Raw genomic sequence first — 23,751 nt, 5'->3', positions numbered from 1 at the left:
AATATGTTAGTTGGAAAGTCCATCAGAAGTCACACGACCAATACTAACATCAGTCTTTTCAACCAAAGTTCATGATCAAAATTGTTCATGCCACCAGTCGATTACATAAAATGTGCTTTCCCCCAATTGTCTCACTGCACACATACAAAAGCTTAAGCATGCAGTTAACAATTAAGAGGTCAGTGTGTCACAGCCCATAATAATGAATCATTTTTCAGTCATTAATTACACAGATGTGTTGGAGCTGAATGTACAATAAGTAACTATGATGTTTTTCTCCGCCAAATCAACCCACAAGGAAAATAAAGAAATACTACATTACAATGGAAAACAAAAGTAATTTTCCTTGTGGTACAGTTTTGTGTACATATTGACATGGTCTGCTTTTGTTCTCACAATTGCAAAGGACTTATAACACGCTGTAGAGGAAGCAACAATGAATACAACACAGAACAGGAAAGAATCCTTTAACAGTGTTTCACTTCATTGGCATTAAAAACACATATTATTTTGCTGTTTTTATGCATAAAAAACTCTGTTGATCAGCCTGAAGAGAAAAATCAATACAATTGGCTCACTCTTTTTGTCCCAATAAATATTTTACACAGGAGAACTATTTTTTTGTTCCCACCACACAGTAATAATGTACAGCATCCTGCTTCAGTGAATGGCTCTATTTCTAGATAAAAACTGGGACTGCACTGCGAAGCATTTATTTTTACATTCCATAACCTTATGGCATCTTATACACAGTAAATTAACACAGTAGACTGGGAAGGGAATGGTATTAGGAAATAATCATCAGGGAGCAAGGGACAGAAATGAGCAGCAAAATAATTTCACATTTAAATTTTGAAACGTCTGTGATTTGTCTGCCCAGACAAATTTGAGGAGGCTGGTTGTTAACTGTGCACTAATGCAGGAACAAAAAAAAATTGGTTGCAGAGAAAAATAATCAAAGCAATATAACTATCAATGAGGGATACAGTGTTCACACAACAAAATAATTTATGTGATGCTGCAATGTCCAAATGATTGGTCCTATGTGATTATTTTTCTCTTTTTTTAATTTTCCATACTGAGTTTGTACGTGCTTGTTGCAGAGTATTTGGATTTGGTCCCACAGAACCCGATGCAAATCTTGCAAGAGCAGGAGGTTTTAATGTTGCTGAGGGAAGAAACAACTATCAATTAATTGCATGTTCTAGTGTGGCACCTGCTCTGGTACATAACTAGCTTTAAGAACAATGATTAAGCTAACTAGTGATAAAAGGAGATTACAGCAAAACCTAAGCTAAGTAAGCCTCACATTTTCTCAACAGCAAATATTTTTATCAAATTAAATGAAAGATGGGAGAAGCCACAATAGAATAAAACTTAAGCTGTAGTCAGAATGTGCAGGTGCAGGAGGTCAGAAATCCAGTGGGTGCAGACAGGAGCGAGATTAGCAAAACAGCACAACACAGGGCTATGCTCTGTTGCTTTAATTTTGTTTATTGTTTTTTTTTCTATACTTTCTTCTTTAGTGTTTTTCTCCAATGTTTCCATCAACATACTTAATGTGAAATTTTAATGTCCACCATTGCACAACAACATCGAGAATATTTTTATTTGACTAGAGTAATGTTAAAACAATCTATCCCTGATGTGAATGTAGCTTAAGGTGTAGAGAAAAGAAAAAGTATTTCAATAGATGCTGCAAAACTGCCTTCTTGCCTTTATTGATTATTATTGTCCTTGACAATAAAATTCTGATAACATTATGTGCGATTACGGATCAACTGTAAAAAGACCTAGCAAGCTGGACTTTGCAATTAGCCAAGAGCTTGTCACTGTGGTCCACATCAACAATTTTCACACCCCCTTTTGTTTTAATCAATTGGTGTTCTTCAGACTCAAGTACAGTGACATAATGGAGAAAGTTTAACCTGCATAGCAACTGAAAAGTCCATAACGTGTCAAATGTTTATATATCTTTAAACATTATATTTTCCATCATGAGAGGTGATTTTCCCTTAAAGTATGAAGGCTGACAGAGCAAACAAATTGCATGAATGATGCAAAACCAAGGAGAGATACATGGGTCTTTAGGAAATAACCCCTGTTGTGCTACTTTAAATCATAGCTCTTTATGCTGATGATTTGATGCTCTTTATCTCTGAACCCCAACAGAAAGCACTTTGAGTATCTTAAAAAAAAAATCTTAAATGTTGTTGGTTTTTAAAGTGTGTGTGGGCGAATTATGTTAATCTCAGATGACAACTTAATTATTGTGTTTTGTTATTGTTTGTTAGCAGTTATATATATTACAAATATTACACATAAATTTGATTACACATCAAATACAGTATTATGAAAATGATTAAAATCACTTTATTTGAAACCCAAAAGTTTTCAAATCGCTCCTTAGGCATACACAAAAGTCTTAATCTGACTTGTTTGAAGTATGCAATACTGCTTTCCAATATCAGGAAGCAGAACTGAGTTCCACTTAAATGTTGTGGGAAAAGCTTCTTAATGCACAGAGTCTTAATTACAAAGGATGTGCACATTCGGCACTGAGTCGTAGCTAGGTGGGAAGCTATCGTGTCATTAAAAGCAATTATATAAGCGTTCTTTCAACCTTCATGGTTTTCTACTGTTAGTGAAAAAAAAATCTTCTCCATCCACGTGGTGCCTTTTCAGTCATACTCTGGCAGAAAAAAATTCTAATAACATTGATTAGAGAAAAAAGCCAAAAAAGAGCAGAAATGTCAGTGAGAATGAAAAGCAAGCCATGGTTTTTTGTGAGGCATTTTCAAATAACATGTGATTTCAGATTGTGTTTAGATAATGCACCTAATGAACTAGCCTCTTTGTGTAAATGGTAGATATAATACACTTGGACATTAGGAGACACTTTAATAGTACAGTCTCCATTCCAGCTTGTACTTTTCAATATTTGTTGGATAGAATGTTTGATGGCACACTGTGCTGGCTGAAAGGTGAGGTGAACCAGTCATCTGGCATTGTGTTTTGAATATCCAGTGTTTTTGCTCCAGTGTTAGATTTGGCTGAGTTTATTCTACCCATCCTGTCAGTTCATCTTGTCACTCTGTTTCTCTCAGTACTTACCAGTTAGGGCACAGATGTTAGTGCATGCGTTTCTCAGGCTGTAACAACAGATGATGTCCTTGAAAGTCTTCCTCATCTCCTGACTCCTGAAAGCATATATCAGTGGGTCGATCACTGCATTGCACATGATGAGGATGAGGTACATGTTGAAATGGGACATGAAGCACACGCAGTAGAGGTTGCGAGGGCAGGAAATCATCAGGATCAGGTGAAGGAAGAAGGGAGCCCAGCAGACAATGAAGATCCCTAGGAGGATGGTTAGCGTGATGGCTCCCTTCATGCTGGCTCGTTGATGGATGGAGTTGTAGCCAGGGAGGGCAGCAATCCGCTTGACGTGCGAGCGGGCCAACATGAACATGTGGCTGTACAGGGAGGCCATGATTAGCAACATGGCAAAAAACATGGAGACCAGGCAGATGATGACAGGGGTTGTTTCAGAGTAGATGATGAAGACAATTCCGCAGCCAGTGCAGAAGGTCCAGATTCCTCCGATGATACAACCAGCTCTCTTGACAGTCATGATGTTGTGGTACCTCAGTGCATAGAAGATAGTGACGTACCTGTAGATAATAAAATACTTTTTATTGATTTGTCATGTTGACACGTCAGTAAACTAGAATTATCTTGCAGCAATCACTCCCTCTGAGGGATTACTGAAACTATTAAGGGCAAGGACCCTTGTAAGGGAAAATGTATTACTGTGAAGAATAATACTGCTTTGTCACTGAGGTAGAACCTAACAGCAGCAGATTAGATCAAAGACTTTAATTCATGTTCATTCAGCTTTTTTATTTTGTAACACAAAAAAATACATAGATATGACACAAAATGATTTAACTTAACAGCTGAATATCCTTGCTTTGTAAAACATACCTCACAATAGAATTGTTGACTAAAAAGACGGTCATTGTTACTACTAGGTTGATGGACCAGCTTTACAGGATAAAGTAAATATTTATTTAAATGGTCCTTATCATGGACTGTTTTTTTCTGGATCTGGACTATTTGCTGACCATGTTCTTTAGTTGATACGTCTTTCCTGGAAAAGAGTTTGAATTATCTTTACTCTGTAGCAAGATGCATAATAATCCTGTGAAATGACCTCTGCTGAGTTAGACTTCATTCTAACTGATGGAATGAGAAAAGTTCCCAAAATGACAGTGTTCACCCATTCGTTTTACTGTAGAGGTAAAGACTGCCATCTCCACTTGTCCTTTATCTGACACAACACCCTATCATCAATTAATGTAGACATTTGCTTGTCCTCTTCAGGAACTCATTTTTATATGTTTCATTGCTCAATGCAGATATTTGATCAGTGAATATCACTTTCATACAATCATCCACAGTCCATGACTGCTTTTCTTCAATATAATTTATTTTTTCATTTTTTCCAAAGCCAGATTGTTCTACAGTCAAATAAAAATGTTTTGTCTCATATCTGTGTTGTCTTTTTTTTTTTTTTTTTTTTATAAAATACAAAAAGCTCATTGAACCTCCTGCAAGTGTGGGTATTCCATAGTTTTTGCCAGGGGTTGTTTGAGGCAGGCTCCAAAAAATGCTGAATGCTAAATCACTTGCTTACACTAAGGTTATACAATCAGCTATTACAAAAGTATTGCTTTATGAGGACAATATAGGTATTACCACACCATACTACTTTATATAACATAACATTACTTAATTGGTTATCACGGATCATGATTTAATTGGTATTGAACGTTTCATCTACTCATTTTCTTCAGCTGTCACAAAGATGGGAGACAGGCGAGAGTTTTTAAATTCGAAAATAACTTTAATTCATAATAACTGGCAGGAGAGGAGCTTCTAAAACACAAGCCCCATGTGTGGCTCAATCAGCCTGATGAGCACTCCGCCTTACTCCTTGCAAAAGGGAAGAAACAAACAAGCGAGACACAGCGATGGAGGAAACATGAAAAACCAAAGTATTAACAATAATGGCACAGTACAAACTTAAGAGCAAGGTGCTCTAGATAAAGTGTCAGCCACAATGTTATCTGAGCCTTAACAACCCATCCTTCAACATGTACCCACTTGCAACACTCTCTGCCTCCTCAACAGTGAGAACCTGATCAAACAACTGACCCAGAGAGGGATCTGCTCTCTGCTCCACCAGCAGGTCACTGCGAGAAACAGAAAAAAGAGACTCAGGGATGTCGACAGAGAAAACCTCACTCTTTCCTGCTCTCTCATCCTCAAGGTCAGTATTAGACTCGAGCTCGTGTCACCGCACACGCCGTGAAAACTCCAGGAAAACACTGAGCACTCCCATCTGGCTTTCCTGTAACAACAGGTGAAGATGTTACTATGGGTGGAGGTGGCAGACCATCAGCCCACACATGTCTCCCAGCAAGATCATTACCAAGAATAATATCCACCCCCTTATAGGGAAGTGTATGACGCACCCCCATGGCAACCTCACCCTTAACCAACCCACAGTGCAGCGTCAGTTTATGCAGCGGAACTGGCAACACCGTTAGCCCCATTCCCTGTATCAAAATATAGTCTCCAGTATTGGTTTCCTCAGAAAAAGGCAACACAGAACTCACAATATACGAGTTTTTTACCGGCACAGTGGCATCACTCCCAACCAGTGGCCATCTGAGACAAGGGCTGAGAAATCAGCCTTGTTCAAACTGCACCTACCTCCAGCTTCCACCTGCTGGGAGGAGGAAATGACAGGACTAACACGTTCGTCAGAGGCAGCAAGAGCAGCAGATTTAACCTGGGGACCACTATCCCTGCGTTTAGGACAATCACCTTTCCAATGCCCCCTGCCTTTGCAATAATGGAATGTTTTAGTTGAGTCAAACTGTACCTGACCATATGCAACCCGTTCTGGCCTGCTGTTACCCAGATGACTAATTCCTTCATCCCCTTCACATGACTTGCACCACATTTACCACCTCCCCGGTAACCAAAATCATCCCGAGAGTGGTACTCATGGCCACCCCTGTGTGTAAGCACATACTCTCCTGCCAGTTACGCCCCCCCTCCACTTGGATTAACTTGATTAGAACAGGTTACGGGGCGGCTACTGTTTTGTTCTGTTTTCGATCACTTACACATCCACACACTCTTGCATGCATACACTATTGACAACTGACTTCCACGTTTCCTTAGTTTAGATAATTTTGTGTCATTTTTGTCACAGCCCGGCTCTAAGGCTGCAACAAAGATGGGAGACAGACGAGTCGAAAATAACTTTTATTCACAAAATAAAGCTTTTAAGACACAAGCCCCAGGTGTGGCTCAATCAGCCTGATGAACACTCTGCCTTACTCCTTGCAAAAGGGAAGAAACAACCAACAAAAAAGACAGGGACAACTAGTGGGGGGGGGGGGGGGGGGGGGGGGGTGCGCCATCACACAGGAGCAAGGGTCTGAGAGATCCTCATACTTCCCTTTCCTCAGCCACCTTCTTAAACTCTTCCAGAGGGACACTAAGGGGGGGCCAAGGCAGTCGAGTATTATTGATAATATCAATAAGTATCGATATTATCTCTCCAGTACGTTCTGGGTCAGCCCTGAGATCTCGTCATTATAATATCTACCCAAAACATCTCCATTAGGACACTTCTAGATGGCATGCTGACCAAATGTCTGAACAACCTTAACAAGCTTCTTTTGATGCAGAAGCCAGTGATTGTAATCTGAGCCCCTCCATAATTACCCAGCTCCTCACAGTATCTGTAAGGGTGAGGACAGCCACCCTCATATCCATCACTTTTACATTCCTTCTGATTATAGTATAATACACTGCAAGTTAACACATCGCAACTCAACACAAACAACCACTACATGGGGCGGCTGTAGCTCAGGGACTGGTAAGCATTGTTGGAGGTTTGATTCTCCGCTTCCCCAAGTCACATGTCAAACTATCCTTGGGTAAGAATTCCAAGTTGCCTCCATAAGTGTCCATGTGTGAATGTGTGTGATAGAGGAAAGAGTGTGAAGCTTGTAACACTGTATAGACTAAGGCATGCTGTATAACTGTATGTGTAAATGGATCTATGTGGCTCGTAGTCAACTAGCAGAAAAGTCTATATAAGTATATGATATATAAATCAGTTACAGCACTTAAAAACCACTGGCTTCAAAGCCATGTGTAATTGCCACAGTAGCAGGGACAGCTATGTAATCAAGACTACTCTCTTAATCAAAACTACAGTCTTTCTCAGCAACAGTGAGAGTTTGTGAACCAGCTTCACAAGATTTCTCCAACACCCCATCCTGACTGAACGCGAGCGAGCGAGCGATTGATAAAAAGTGATCAGAACGCATACTTTTCAAACAGCCTGTCCTAACATGCCGCGAGAAATGTCGCTCCGTCCAGCGATGATGCCGGCCCCTTATAAAATCGCCCGCGCTGTCTCCATTTGGACGACATTTCGCGGCGGCGTCCCGCCCCTAAACACTTCTTATTGGTTGAAATCAATCCTGTTGACAAACTAGTTAGCAACAGGACAGCAGCACTCAGAGAATAATGGACGAGGAGAAGCTGATCTTTACCGTTGAACAGCACCCAATGGTTTATGACCCCAAACACCCGTACCACAAAAATCAGAACCGTAGGGAGCCAGAGAACTCGGTTTTTCAAGTGAGTACTTTCTGAACCAATAGAATCACTCCCGACAAAATCGTCACGCTGCATATCAGGACACCCTCGCGAAATTTCGTCGTCGTATCGCGTCAGTTTCGCTCACTCGCTTTCAGTCAGGATGAGGTGTAATGGTTGTCTTACTGTTTCACTCATGATGCGTCTTATTGCACATGTACAACACCAGATAGAAAATAAATTAAAAAAGGGAAACTTAATCTTAATTTTACTTTGATTTAATTTAATTTACTCTTACATTTAATAATTAAGAATACACTTTTATATATATATATATACATATCACTGAACGGGATCTTCACGCAAATTTAAGTAAATGATTACAATTGATGTAATTACTCTCCACAATTTTTACCTGTCCACAGCGATGGCCAGCAGGCTGCACATGGATGCAACAACAGAGATGCAGATCATTGAGTCAAACACGTTGTCCATCTGCCTGATGAAGTGCTCCTCCACCACCAGCTGTCTGTTGTTGAGGAGGTAAATGATGATGGTCTCCCAGGCGTTGGACACACTCACCAGCATGTCGGCTACTGCCAGACTGAAGCAACCAGACAGGTTAACAGAAGCTTTCTCACGCACATAGATATTCACAATCTACAAAAGACAATGGGGTCACATGGCACTGAAAGGATCAGATAATTGGCTAAATTACAATAAGAATGAGTTGAGCAAGGGTAATTCTCTTTGGATGTATGGCGGTGAATGAATCGGATCAGAGGCACAAAATATGCCATACTCCGATACGATAGGTGGCGCTGTACCCATTCAAACTATTGCTAATAGAGCCACTTCCTGTTGACCTCTTCACCACCAACAACAACAACAAACTCAGGCATTGGAGAAAGATGGAGAACACAGAGCAAGATGAAGCTACGTCCCTCTACATTTGGTCTGTGATGAGCTGCTTGTTGCACAAACGCGATGCACAACGGAGCATTCTCCATCGCGTTGTTTGTTTCTTTCTGACGGCAACAACAACAGTAATATCTCTAGTAAGTCTCTTCCGACTTCCGGTTCCCGACCCAGGGAAAAAATCTCGAGCATGCGCAGAATGCAAAGTTTAATTCACCACGTGCTTCAGCGTCTACAAGCACGTTTATTTTGACTTTCATTATCTCGGGGTCTTAATCCGATCGCGAGTAACTCAATTCGATCCAATTTCTTGTCAGATTCAGGTGTCTACATGAACTTAATAACTCAATCTTATCGTAATTTAGCCAATTATCTGATCCTTTCAGTGCCATGTAACCCCACTGACTGTTTCTTCTCTATGATTCCAGGATACAGCAGACGAGCTGACAAACCCTCCTGCTGTGTAGTGACGCATTCGCACTTCAGTGGGAAAACCAGTTAAAGGATTTGATGATTGAATGTGCTCTTCACATTCTCTGAAAAAAAGGTTGAACAGTTATCCTGAGACTTAGGCTACGGCTACACGAAAACGAAACGAGGTTTTTTTTGAAAACGGGTACGAAAATTCTTGCGACCACACGGCAACGCGCTGCTGTAAAGACTCAGGTCCAGACGAAAACGGATGAAAACGATGAAACGATGCAGTACACACGCCACTGTGTCACGCCACGCTGTGAGACAATAGAGAAGTGTTAAAATTGGCTCACAGCGTCAACGTTTGACTGACGCAAAAACGTTTTAGCTGTAACAATGGAAACGAAACGAGGCCGTTTTCAAACTTTCCCACTCTGGAACCCGTTCTCAAAAACTATCGTTTTGGGGTAGTGGGAACGCCGGCTCCGTGTGGCCGCGACAGCGAAACGATAAGAAAAAGTATCGTTTACAGTGAAAAACGTTTTCGTGTAGCCGCAGCCTTATTGAGATGTCCTTCCTAAATATGATGCAAGGGAAACAAGTGATGGCCTTGACTGATAATACAAAACAACCGAGTCCAATAATGTTAACTGCTCTTTAAAGCTACGGTGCTTTGAGCTGAATGCAAAAAAGTTTGCGCCATCACAATGACAACCCGTTCTTGGTGTAAACTAATAAGCATGTAGCATGTTATCCCTGCATTCATTTTCATTATTTTATGATAAAGATCCACAAATAGGGATGAAATTACACAACATTTCCTCCCCTATGTATCACTCATCTCTGTGGTAATGTCACATGCAAAGAAGCAGCATGAAAGAATGCACTCTAAAGCGAGGATATTTAAAGATATTTAATCCGGAATTTATTTCTCTGGGGCAAACTTTTGCCAGGTTGGTTGTCATTTAAAGTGCACACTTACATTGACATTTATAAAAAAAGTTGGCTGGAACACACACACACACACACACACACACACAGGCATACTCTCACAGTCTTGTCAGCTTGAAATAAACATTTTCACAGGAGTAAATCTTCTGTTAACTTTTTCTATTCAATAATGAGCATATCCCCTGTTTTCATAGGAGCTGAACACAAAATAAGCACTTTTTTTCTTTCTTTTTTCTGTATGAGTACGAGCCAAAATGAATAGGGGCCTATGGGACAGCTGTATAATCACCTAATTCATCAATAATGCCTGAATGAAGATGTAATGCAACCTTAAATTATTTAAATGACACAATGCGCAAAGATTGAAAGAATTAACAGATTCGCTGTGCCCAAAACACTTTCAGCTGAACTTGCAACAGTGTTACATTATTACATTACAGTTTAACATGAATCTTTTACCTGCAGACAAAAAAGTACATGGGGGAGTGGAGGTTCTTGTTCTTTACGATGGCTGTAATGACCAAAATGTTCTCCAGCAAAGAGATGATACCGAGGATCAGGAACACCTGAGAAGAGGAGAGAAAAAAAACTGAAACTATGAGAAACGTATGGATTCATACACGATCAGCACAGTTAATGGTATCCACCATTTAAATCTGTAATGTTTAAAAAAAATGCAATTGGTATTTTACACACTCACATACACCCAGATACAGACCTCCACAGCAATGTGGACCTGCTCGCATGCTGCAGGTATGGGGGTGCTACTCTTGTCCTGTAGAAGCGAAGGGGCGAGGGTGTAGTTTGGATGATAGTAAGAGTAGGCAGAGGTGGAGTTGCCCAGAAGCTCCTCCCCTTGGTAGGATGACCTATCAGTCACATTCATCCCTGCTTGCAACTCTATCTGCATGTCATTTTTCAAGCACACTGTAACGAAAAACAAATGCCAGAGTGAGAAAGAGTTATGTTTCATGCATGTGCATGCATTACAACTTTGGGATATTCTCATATTGATGATCAGACAAGTCATAGTTAAATCTTTTTTCCACTTTAGCAGGATTAGCAGTTCACTTGTCAGTTGTGGCTTCTCAAGATAACAAAGTGATGTGATGTCTCACATGTTTTGTCTTTGCCCCGCTTCTGAAATAAATCCAGCACCCCCATGATTTATAACCCTCTTCATGGGGTCAGCAAAAAACAATTGTTGTTTTCCTAAGTTAGGCCAAACAAAATGGCACTGACAATTGTTTTGAACATTTTTACTTGGTTATGAAAGGAAAGGGACAAAGGGCCCTTACATGACACTTTTAAGTGAATGGAGCACATAAAAAACCATCTGTCTTACAAACTAAGCCTCAGCTGATGAGGTGTGAAGGAAACAGACTTTAACTTTTCCTTACAGCCAAAGGTTTTGTAACTCATGACCCATCAAATGGATACCACAGTAATGTCATATGATGCTATTGGAGTTTCTTTTAAGGTTATGTATATTTATATACGTTTTTTAAATCCCCCAGCATCATGTGACACGTAAGATGTTTCCAAGAGTTCAGTGAAGAATCCAGCAGTTCACTTATTCCTTCGTCATGCCCACTGTAGCCCCTCTTCTGGACATAATCTGTCTTATTCCTGCAAAATGCCATGATCTAATAGGAGCATTGTCTGCATTTTTGTAATTCCAAAGTATTTACAAAATACATGTATTAACACTGGACCGCTGGGATAGGCTCCAGCCCCCCTGCGACCTGACCGACGGATTCAGCAGTTATAGAAAATGGATGGATGGATGGATGTATTAACACTGGACCGCTGGGATAGGCTCCAGCCCCCCTGCGACCTGACCGACGGATTCAGCAGGTATAGAAAATGGATGATGGATGGATGTATTAACACTGTATATTGATACTGGATCGGACCTTCCTTTGTTCCTGACAGCCTGAGCTTGTGACAGGCTTTGGAAACATTCCCTTGAGATTCTGCTCCATCATCTGCATCATAAATTTCTGTAGAATTATGATAAATGGACTATACCTTTGACTATACCATTTTTCTAGTCCAGTTGACAACTCAAAGTACTATTACACAAGCCACATTCACTCATTCACACACACTCATACATGTCACAGGTTATACAGAGCTTTTTTTCTCTATCACACACGTTCACACACCGATGGAGAAATTGGTAGACATGGGGTTCACTGTCTTGCCCCAAGGACACTTCGACATGGGGAAGCCGCGAATCAAACCACTGACACAACCTTACAGAGGTTGTTGAATGCTAACCACTAATAATCTGTATCAAAGGTCACAAACTGTGTTAAGAGGATATCACACGCACACACCACCCACCACCAGCAGCCTGGGTACCTGGAAGAAGACAGGCTTGATCCATGGATTCATGTTGCTAACAGGAGCAGAACCTGAAATGGTTTTTTTTATTGCTTATCTGCTTCAAGAGTCTGAATTCATTCTGAGATCCTTTTTTGCATGGCAAAATGGTCAGAGTACCTATGTCTGCAGGCTTTTTTCTTTTTCTTTTTAAAGCTCTTGCAACTTATCAGATAATTGCTCAACTAAGGTGCCTTGGTATTTCAAAAAGTGCTTAGTTAATAGGCAAATTCATTTAATTCCATTTGAACTTGTCAAAAAGACAGTTTTTCAGTTTTCATTACTGGAAAATTGAACGAGTAACGTAGAACATTCTTGATATCATAGTGGCATAGATTAAGTCAAATGAGGTTGGTATATAAGGACTGGTATGTTGGCGTTGCCTCTCCTGTATTATAATTAAAGAGGCTTTAGAGTATATCTGCTGTGGGAGAAATCCCAGTGGAAACTTCAGATGCGGCCTCTCATTTCCAGAATGAAAAATACAGCACCCATTATACATAATATTGGATTAATTGCAACAGGCAAAATTTCACATCTAAATATTCTGCAGAGAATTGACACAGCTTTTTATTCATGCATGTTAGGGTGATGCAACAAATGGAAATTATAGAAGCAAAAGTCATAATCAATAACACAAAGAAGCCTACTATTTGAGGTATTAACAATGACCAACTGTAGTTAAAAGAAGATAGATGACGTATGTTTGGGGCTGCTAATTTATTAATTCATTTTCATTCTAAATGCACTGCTTTGTTTTTTTAATCTGTAGAACATCGTCAATTGCCTCTGGCAACATTTCACAGATAAACCACTTTCATATGACTTAATAGAGCAAGAGGGCAGATTGACACAACAAATTTGATCTACTCTAAAACTGATTTCTACAAAAGCAAAGAGAACTTCTTCAACAATTCTGATGTCTGAATGTTTTGTCCCAGATGTTGCACCCCATTTGCTTTAGGAAAGGGCTCTTGGTTTTTCATAGAGACTGCAAACTCTTTAAACATCTGTCAGTAGGCTTTTTTGTATCAGTCGAGGAGATAACCGCGTTGCCAAGAGTGACTCATTGATAAGAGAGAATAGTCTGATGGAGCATTCATTTGGCAAAAAAGAAAGACTCATGGAAATGTTCTGTGGGTTTGAGTCGTGTGCAGGTTGCAGCCAGCGGTGTGTCTACAGGTGGACGTTTTGTTTCTTACTGCTGTGATCTCAGAGACAGAGGGCACGTGCAGCACGTGAAATGTGCTTGCTGGGATGTGAGGATCTAAGCCACTGTGTTGTGTAAATTCTGCTCCCAGGAATCATCAATGCATAATAACATATCGAAACAAGCTGCAGTCTTTTACTTGTTGACACGTATGCATCGTTCCCGAATGCTACTGTTCACTTAAAATTTGACTATATTGATAATCTCTTTGTCATTGCCCCTCACACTTTCCTCAAGCTGTTCTCTCTCCATCTCTCCTATTTGTCTATCTCTTTCTTGTTTATGTTTTTACATCGAGCCCCCTTCCACCACCACTCCATCCACCCACTATGGTAATGGTCCTATGGGAGAGGGGGTTGGCTTTTGACTTGAGTAGAGCTCTGAGATCTACTGAGATCTACTGACTCAGGTCAGATAGTGGAGCCCAAAGTTCAAACTAGACACGGTGAAGCAGCTTTTAGCTGTTAAAAACAGGTTAAAGACATTTCTCTTTCCGTGTGCTTATGGTTGAGTTCCTTTAAATAATTTTAAAGCATAATGCTATAAATCCTCTTAATTGTTTTATATTTTTCTTTTCCCCTTCTTCTTTGATTGCTTTTAACTGTGTGTTTGAATTTTTATTCTATTTTTTAATTCTGTTTAAATTGCTTGTTTTTATGCTGCTTTATGCTGTTCTTTTAAATGCCTTGTCTTTATATAAAGCACATTGAGTTGCTGTGGTATGAAATGCGCTGTATAAATAAAGTTGCCTTGCCTTGCCTTGGATTTTGTGTCATTATTACAAAACAAAAAACAAGACCCACAGTGCCTAGATCAAGGCAAACATCTTGCTACTTCTTTTCTTTCATGTAACAGTAATCTTGTGTGCATACTGCCCACAGTGCATAAGGCTGCTCTAAAAATCTAAGCATGCCTGAATATGTCGCTGGAACAGTTGTGTTCTTAGATTTTCCTAAAACATGTCTAATGTGGTTTGTATAAAAACTCTACAGATACCTGATATAGGTATCTAAAAAAAATAAAAAATAAGTTAATTTATATTGCAGCAAATACTGTCTCTGCCCACACATGAAGATATTATTTTATAGGGAACTGAACAGCTTGATGAATTATGCAAAGAGCTATTAATTTTTCCAAGTATCCTTGCAGGTCATAACATCGTTTCAATATTGATGTGGCAGACCAAATCAAAACACAAAAGTAGTTTCTCTGAAGTGGGGGTTGCATCTTTGGACATGTTCCACATTATTCATGCAGAGATCAGGACAATGATTATGCACAGTGACACAGATGTAATTAAATCTAATCAGATGGGTATGTTTTTCACATCAAAACAGAAACTTGTGTGCACTGTTCCCACGTAAAATCTAGAATGCATTAAAAAAGTCAGACTGACACAGACCAAAATGCGGAAACAGTTCTACAACAAACACGCCGCTACAGGGACATCAAAAAGAGCTAAATTTAGCCTTTCCAGAAATAAACCAAAGATGTTGGTTTTGAAAAGTTACCTGTTTTTCTCATAATGTGAAATATCAATGCAATCATTCAAATTTAATTGAGTAAATGTCAGCTCACCCTGATCAGTGATACTTTATGAGCTCAACTGTGATAAAAACAAGCAGCAAAAAATGTTAAGAATTCACGTTGGATTGATAGTAAATCACAGTATCACTGAATTCCTTTCACCTCTTTTACTTCTTCAGTTAGCAAAAAATAAAAACCTTTGTCTTTCACCAAAATCCAATAATCTTTTTTTCAAATTTGTATTCTTTTTTTTTTTTTTTTTTTTTTTTTTTTTTTTTTTTTTTTTTTTTTTTTTTTTTTTTATTTATATAGCGCCAAATACAACAAATGTCATCTCAAGGCACTTAGATAGTAAGTCCAATTCAAGCCAATTGGAATTCAATTAATTAATAATAATCATAATTCATAAAATAATCCAATTCGTTCATATAGAGCCAATTCAAAAACAATTTCCTAGCTAAGAAAACCAACAGATTGCACTGAAAACTTTTTGTTTTTCGGTCCAATCTCCCGGCCTGAGCGGCGTGCCTGAGGCGACTGTGGAGAGAAACGACTCCCTTTTAACAGGAAGAAACCTCTGGCAGAACCAGACTCAGGAAGGGTGGCCATCCGCCTCGACCAGCTGGGGTTTGAGAAGACAGAAAAAGGGGGGGGGAGGGGGGCAGGGGGCCACCGCGACGGCGGCACTGTAACACCATTCAAAGGATATCTGTTGGAACAGGGAAACACGAGTTAATGACCACAATAATATCACATATACATAAAGAGAGTAAAGTGAGGAAAGGTGTGTCAGATGAGGCCCCCCAGCAGTCTAGGCCTATAGCAGCTTAACTATGGGATGTTTCAGGATCACCTGAGCCATCCCTAACTATTAGCTTTATCAAAAAGGAAAGTTTTAAGCCTGGTCTTAAAAGTGGAAAGGGTGTCTGCTTCCCGGACATTTACTGGCAGCTTATTCCACAATTGAGGGGCCTGATAACTGAAGGCTCTGCCTCCCATTCTACTTTTAGAAACTCTGGGAACCTCAAGTAAACCTGCAGTTTGGGAACGAAGTGCTCTGTTAGGAAAATATCTTACAATGAGATCTTTAAGATATGATGGAGCTCGGTCATTAAGAGCTTTATATGTGAGGAGAAGAATCTTAAATTCTATTCTGAATTTAACAGGGAGCCAATGAAGAGAAGCTAAAACTGGAGAAATATGATCTCTGCTGTTAGTTCTCGTCAAAACTCTGGCTGCAGCATTTTGGATCAACTGAAGGCTTTTCAGAGAATATGTAGGACAGCCCAATAATAAAGAATTACAGTAGTCCAATCTTGAAGTAACAAATGCATGAATTAGTTTTTCTGCATCACTCTGAGACAAGATGTTCCTGATTTTAACAATATTACGAAGGTGAAAGAAGGCAGTCCTAGAAACCTGTTTTATATGCGAGTCAAATGATAAGTTCTGGTCAAAAATAACTCCAAGGTTCCTCACTGTAGAACTAGAAGCCAAGGAAATACCATCTAGAGTAACTATATAGCTAGACAATTTCTCCCTGAAACGCTCAGGTCCAAAGATAACGACTTCAGTTTTGTCTGAATTTAGCAGCAGACAGTTCTGAGTCATCCAGGTCTTTATGTCTTTAAGACATGCTTGTAGTCTGACCAACCTATTGGTTTCATCTGGTTTTATAGATAAGTACAGCTGAGTATCATCAGCATAGCAATGGAAATTTATGCCATGCTGTCTAATAATGTTACCTAATGGAAGCATGTATAAAGTAAAAAGAATCGGTCCAAGCACAGAACCCTGGGGAACTCCATGACTTACTCTGGTGTGTGAGGAAGATTCTTCGTTTACAAGAACAAACTGAAATCTATCAGATAAATATGATTTAAACCAGCCTAATGCAGTTCCTTTAATCCCAATAACATGTTCAAGTCTGTGTAATAAGATACTGTGATCGACCGTATCAAATGCAGCACTGAGATCCAACAGGACAAGCACAGACACAAGTCCGCTATCAGAGGCTAAGAGGAGATCATTGGTAACTTTCAGCAGTGCTGTTTCTGTGCTATGATGCACTCTGAATCCTGACTGAAACTCTTCAAACAAATTATTTCTGTGTAAATGATCACAAAGCTGAGCTGCAACTATTTTTTCAAGAACTTTAGACATAAAAGGGAGATTGGATATAGGTCTATAATGAGCCAACACTTCTGAATCAAGAGTAGGTTTTTTAAGTAAAGGTTTAATTACAGCAACCTTAAAAGTCTGAGGTACATATCCTGTCAACAAAGACAGATTGATCAAATCCAATATGGAAGTGTCAATTAATGGGAAAACCTCCTTGAACAGTCTGGTTGGGATTGGGTCTAAAACACAAGTTGATGGATTAGAAGAGACTATTGCTGTTGTTAGTTCAGAGAGATCAACTGGGCAGAAGCCGTCTAAATACAAATCAGGTTCTAAAGATACTTCTAAAGCTGCTGTACTTGATGATACATCACTGATAATAGTGGGAAGGACTCCATCAATCTTCTCTCTGATAGAAACAATTTTATTAATAAAGAAGCTCATGAAATCATCACTGCTGAGAGTTAAAGGAATAACTGGCTCAGCAGAGCTCGGACTCTTAGTCAGACTGGCTACAGTGCTGAAAAGAAACCTGGGATTATTCTTATTCTCTTCTATCAATGATGAATAATAAGCAGTTCTAGCTTTACGAAGGGCTTTCTTATACATTGTTAAACTATCTTTCCAGACTAACTGAGACTCTTCTAAATTAGAGGAACGCCACTGTCTCTCCAGCTTTCTTGCAGTCTGCTTTAAAGCACGCAGCTGTGAATTATACCAAATTCCACTCGCATTTACAAGTTTAAAATGATTTATTTAGCAGAAGCAAGAGACTTTGCAAATGAGAAACCACATTCAAGCTTCAGTACATTATGAAACCCTGGCATACATATTTAATGATATATATTATATCCAATTGACAGAACGTTATAAGAAACTATGAATTAGGCATATAAGGCATATTATTCTTAAAGATTCTTGATTCTTGTTAGAGAACAATGTATTTGGCAGCTTGTTCCACAATGGTTGAAAAAATTAGAACAGTCTGGATTTAGACTGACTTGTGCATGGCAGTATCAGTATCATGGCTTTGGGGAGAAACACGGTAGTCTAAAAAAAATCATAACCCTATATAACTGAGATCAGATAGCTTAGTGCCAACCCAGAAACCCCTCTGTAGGTCACTAACTTAATTCAGTAAGCCATGGTTGGCCAGCAAAGTTTAATGAGCTTTAGTCCAACACCACAAATGTCATTGCATTCTGGACCACCCCAGGATACCTGGCAGAGCACTACAGAGATTAAGATAACCACGGCCAGATTACTTCTTCTGCTAGCATGGAACAGTGTGTAATGGAGATAACAAGTTAGAGTGGATGCACATACAGTAGCATAAAAGGTTTTTATCTGAGTTCATCACAGTTACCCAAATAGGTCCTCACATGGGAAGGGCTGAGCACAAAGGCTGAGGGTAGAGTGAATACTTCTGTTAATATAATATATGCTAATATAACTAAAACTAATATAACTAAAATTAATAATGCCAAAGAGCATTGCACCCAGCTGAATTATATTAGTGCATTTTCCTTAATACACTTCTGGTTTTCATTATTCTGGAGGATAATGGAGGCATGTAAATGTGTGGCCAATTGTATAGCTTATTGCTCACACATTTCACAACTGGAATGTATTCATTTTTTTATTCAACCTTCATTTATTATTTTATTTCTTCATTTATTTTTTTCGTTGCCAGCGAGCTGCCTCTCGCTGACATAGTATACATATTTATGCAGCATAAATGTATGAAAAGTAACTAAGTAAAACATTTTAGTAAATGCTACAGCTACAACAAGCCAACAAGTGTTACTTATTTGTTTAGCTTATTCCACCATACTTGTTTCATGCCACATCAAAAAATATACCACAGCAATATTCAGCATAAAGCTGTACAGCCACTTTATACATGTCTTATTTGCAATTGGCACTTTGGGGACAAGTCCCTGACACTTTTAGAAACAGCTATAAAGCTGGAATATGTAATAATGTTTTCACATGTCAACAAATCAAATCACCCCACATTAAAAATTCTTTAACAATCAAAGAGGGAATCAATTGACAATTAAACACAAGGCATGACCATCAACAGAAGAAACTATAGAAACACAAAACTGAAAAATGATAAATAACGATAAACCTGATAATCTCTTTTATCAACTGGCCAGAAAGATAAGCATGAAGCTCCATATTACTTAGAACAATCACTAAATAATATTTAGAACTTCATTCATATCACTGTCAGTATATTTAATATGTCTGTATTTGTGTTGGGCTTTTCTCTTCTCTGACAAACTTTTCTTGATGAATGGCAGGATTTAACAGCAGACAGTGAAGCTGAGAGCAGCTGCTGTCAGATCTCCTCAGGCTCTGATCTTTCTGATCCACCACAGCTACGCACCACACTGGGAACTCAATCTTTTCTGCTCATCTCATGATGTGACTGAAGCCAAGACATTGGCATTTATGTAGGCAAGACAGCATGGTCAGAGCCACTTTTGAAGGGTTGCTATGGCTACCTTTAAAAAATACACAGCTTTGTGTTTTCTTTCTCTTGCTCATGAATCGTCCACCCAAAAATAACGATGATGGCTGGCTTGTAGCTGTAGGAAAAGTAATTGGAATTAACAAGTGGTGGCTGCCAGCAGCAGATTCATATGAGGTCAAATGAAATAAAATATCAAAGACAGCTGACAGCAGTTCAATGGAAAATTATAACAATTTGTAATTACTGGCTCTAATGGTGTGGTTGGTATGATTTAATCTCATGAGTCTCTCTGTCTGTATGTAAATATCATAAAGGCTTTGGATGTCACCTTCTGTAGCAGAAGCTTCTTTGGAAAGTATTCATATGTCTGTTTGTTTGCAGAAAGATTTTGTTAACATGCAAGATACATTTATGAATATTTTCAGGTTATGTATTCGGCTACTCCGGCTTCCTTCCACCGTCCAAAAACATGCATGTTAGGTTGATTGGTGACTCTAAATTGCTCCTAGGAGTGAGTGTGAGCGTGCATGGTTGTGTGTCTCTTCTGTCTCTGTGTGGTCCTGTGATGGACTGGCGACCTGTCCAGGGTGTACCCTGCCTCTTGCCCAGTGACAGCTGGGATGGGCTCTTGCCCCCCCCCCCTGACCCTTCAATGTATGGTGAAACGTATGGTCGATGGGTGAAAGTTGGCAGCTTATTGCTATGGGCCCGGAACTCTACTACTGTAGTATCCAGTTGGTGTGATTACATCACTAAATGGTCTCTGTAATTGCTGTTCAGTGTAGTTTAGTACTATTTTATATCTTTGTATAAAGAGGTATATGTCTTTACTGACAAGGAGAGGAGACAAATAGAATACAGGAAACAGGAAGTCACTAAGTAAATACAGTTATTGGTCCAGCCAGGACATGACTCGGGGATGCTTGGAGCAAAACCTAGCAAGTGGTACACACACTTACAATACAGCTATCAGGGAACTCTGAAATGTATTTTTCTAACTTTTAAATCTCTCCATATGAATATCAAATGATAATGGATCAACCGAAGCAATCAAATGTAAAGGTGTAGATTGTTTCTTTATTTCAGTGAAAATTGAATATCTTGACAAAATACTTAATTTTTTTGAGTGTATAGAGAAAAATATAAACGTATTCCTAGTAACGTACATACCATGCACCTGTTTGTGATGCAAAGAGAAGGAAACATGGGAAGATGTTTAACTTTTTGCAAAAACAACAGTCACTGAACTAAATATCTTACAATCCAAACTCATAGCTTACACAGCCAGCGATACTGAAGAAGACCTTTTTACTTGATCTGTCTGTACTTCATACCAGTATTATAAGCAGCTCGTTACCCGTTTTGTTCCGTTGGAGTCTTTTGAGTCACTACTGTTCTTGTCAGTGATATCTCTCTCTACAGATATCACTGACAGGCATGCAGAAGAGATGAAACGGTCATGATGTAAGCCAAACAGTAGAACTGAAAGCAATTTACACCAGAAGGTGTCCATTTTCCCCCCCAGTGGGAGATGTGTTTATCAGAAGCCAGATACAAGTCATTGGGTGGAAAAGAAGCTCCTTGATTTCCACTGAATGATGCGCATTGCCACTGTTGCTTTGCCCCTGTTAAGAATGTATTTTGTGCAACACAGTTCCAACAGATTACTGCCACCAGTAAACAGGCACCTCTGGGATGAAATGCAGGTAACTTCAAGCATTTTCAGCCACACAGTGACTGGCTCGTGTGTAGTTCTGATAGGACAGAAGCTATAGCAACTTTAACTTAAGCAGATGCAGATCTGGCGGCATGCCACGAGACTGAGCAGCATTTGGACCTCACTGCATATTTGTTTCCATAGGATGCAGCAGAGCAGCTCTCAGGACCCTTGATCAGATCGAAGCTTTATCAGTGCTATGAAAATAATTTACATTTTGCTGCAAAGCATAGCTCCTAGATTAAATGCATGTTATCCCTGTTTTTCTTTTCTCCACAGGTATAAGTCTACTGCGCTGGCAGCAAAGTTACTGACAGGATGAAATGGTACGGTTTCATTTTTGGGTCTTTTCATTTTGAAAGCATTTTATGTGTGAACCGTGGTGACCACTGCATAGACAGTGCTGATTCGGGTGCAGACGTTAAGAGCTGATTATCTCAGAATTTCCAAGTTATAGTAGTAGTTAAAATATCAATAACTGTAATATGTAATAGTTGACAAAACAACCATGAGCAAAAAGTGGGAGATAAAGTCCAAATATTACAAAATAAACTTGAAGCAGATCCAGCATATTCAATTCTAGCCTATAACACTGACAATTCACTCTGCATTTGGTGTAAGATATGCTTATCAAGTTCCCATAAAAATAATAGTGATGAATCCAAGAATTGTATAAAAGAAAAAATGTGATGATATCGGTGCAAAATCACAAATTACTGTCTAATACCAGCTTTTTGTGTTAGTGAGAGTTTTGATTAAACCAGTTTAAAAAACATGTAGATTTTTCCTGATGTAACAGAAATGGTGTTAGAATCCTATCATGAATGGTGAGATTATGCAAAGAATGACTCACCCCTCTCAGGAGCAGTTACTCAATTTCTCTCTCCAAGTAGCTCAGAAAGAATGAACGGTGTCTCTGTGGAGAATCAAACCGGAGGATTTACGCATCATGAGAGCTGAGCTGTGTGTGAGAGAAATAGGAAGAGGCACAGGGAGAGAGAGGGAGAGAGAGGGAGAATGGGTGAGAAACTCCCTTTCCTGTTCTGACGGTGTAGACACGACATGCAGCCAATCCCAGCAATTTCTAGCCATCCTTTGCTCACAGCAAAATGGAGGAAGCAGCAGCCAAACAAGCTTCCTCCATGTTAATAAAGATTGTCAGGAGCTCCATCTTAAATTAAATAGCAGCATAAAATAAAAAGAAAACAAAACTTATTCTAATGCAAATTTTAGAATATCTTTGTGACCTTCTGGGGTTACATTTAAGTCCATTCAGTAACCATATGAGATCAAGAGGAACTTCGGACTAGTACAAACACCGTGACTGAGCTATTTCTAAATCAAAGGTCCTTACTGATGATACTCAGCAGTTACAGGATAATATTGTTGCGATGAAGGCTTTTTTCCAGTTTCCTTGAGCATTTCTGATTTGTAACGTTTAATTTTTCATTCTCTGTCAAATCAAATCAAACTTTATTTATATAGCACTTTTCATACTAAAAAGCAGCACAAAGTGCTTTACATAATAAAATCAATTATCAAATTAATTCATGCATAACCTCACACACAACATCACACGACAACCACACTGCACACATACCACCCCCCACCACCCAACATGAGCAACATCAATATCAACAACAATCAACATTAAAATCTGGCTTGACGCTGAAGTGTGGAAACAGTATCTTGGGGATCTGTCCATACCGGGAGCCAGCCCACCAAAGACCACAGAGGCCGCCACCACGGGGAATTGCCCAGATCAGGGCAGGCCGGCATCCACACCACAGCCAGGATCCCCCAGCCACCCCGAACCAGGGCGATCCCCACAGCAATGACCCCACAGACCGAGTAGGCATAGTCCCCGGTGTGGAAGATCCCCATGAGGAAAAACACTGGATAAACAAGTGTATAATAAGTATATAATAAAATAATTAAAAAATAAATATTTAAAATAATGGATGAATAGATAAAAGTAAACTAAACCAAAACAAAACATATATATATATATATATATATATATATATATATATATATATATATATATATATATATATATAAACAAATATATATATTATATATAAAATAATAAATAAATGAAATAAAATTCAGCTGTAAGCTAAACTAAAAAGGTAGGTCTTGAGCCTCTTTTTAAAAACATCAACAGTCTCTGCAGCCCTGAGGTTCTCTGGCAGGCTGTTCCAGTGGAACGACGTCTCACCATAAGTTTTTGTTCGAACTTTAGGAACAACTAAAAGGCCGGTACCACTGTAGTTTCACAGGCAGATGGGAAAACACCCATCTGAAGAGAGCAATTTACAATATTTAAAA

At 39.2% G+C, this 23,751-nt stretch overlaps 1 protein-coding gene across 1 annotated transcript; it reads right to left on the bottom strand.

Annotated features, from left to right (window-relative positions):
* On the bottom strand, positions 1 to 22,380 carry LOC142379625 (melanocortin receptor 5-like). The gene is made up of 5 exons (XM_075464686.1): positions 22,274 to 22,380; positions 10,694 to 10,902; positions 10,435 to 10,541; positions 8,108 to 8,296; positions 1 to 3,674 (listed from the first exon to the last, which is right to left on the bottom strand). The coding sequence occupies exons 2-5, from the start codon at positions 10,883 to 10,885 to the stop codon at positions 3,104 to 3,106; spliced, it is 1,059 nt and encodes a 352-aa protein (XP_075320801.1). The 5' UTR covers positions 10,886 to 10,902; positions 22,274 to 22,380; the 3' UTR covers positions 1 to 3,103.
* Between the last annotated feature and the right edge of the window lie 1,371 nt (positions 22,381 to 23,751).

The sequence above is a fragment of the Odontesthes bonariensis genome, chromosome 5, assembly GCF_027942865.1.
Source record: "Odontesthes bonariensis isolate fOdoBon6 chromosome 5, fOdoBon6.hap1, whole genome shotgun sequence".
NCBI lineage: Eukaryota > Metazoa > Chordata > Actinopteri > Atheriniformes > Atherinopsidae > Odontesthes > Odontesthes bonariensis.
The sequence above is the reverse complement of the archived record's forward strand: the minus strand, read 5'-3'. Positions and strand labels throughout refer to the sequence as shown.

Excerpts from the sequence above, each read along its gene's own strand:
- LOC142379625 (XM_075464686.1), bottom strand. The coding sequence starts at position 10,885 with ATGCAGATAGAGTTGCAAGCAGGGATGAATGTGACTGATAGGTCATCC. Across the intron at positions 10,542-10,693 it reads AGGTCCACATTGCTGTGGAG|GTGTTCCTGATCCTCGGTAT; the intron begins GTCTGTATCTGG and ends TCCTCTTCTCAG. Across the intron at positions 3,675-8,107 it reads CTGGCCATCGCTGTGGACAG|GTACGTCACTATCTTCTATG; the intron begins GTAAAAATTGTG and ends TATTATCTACAG.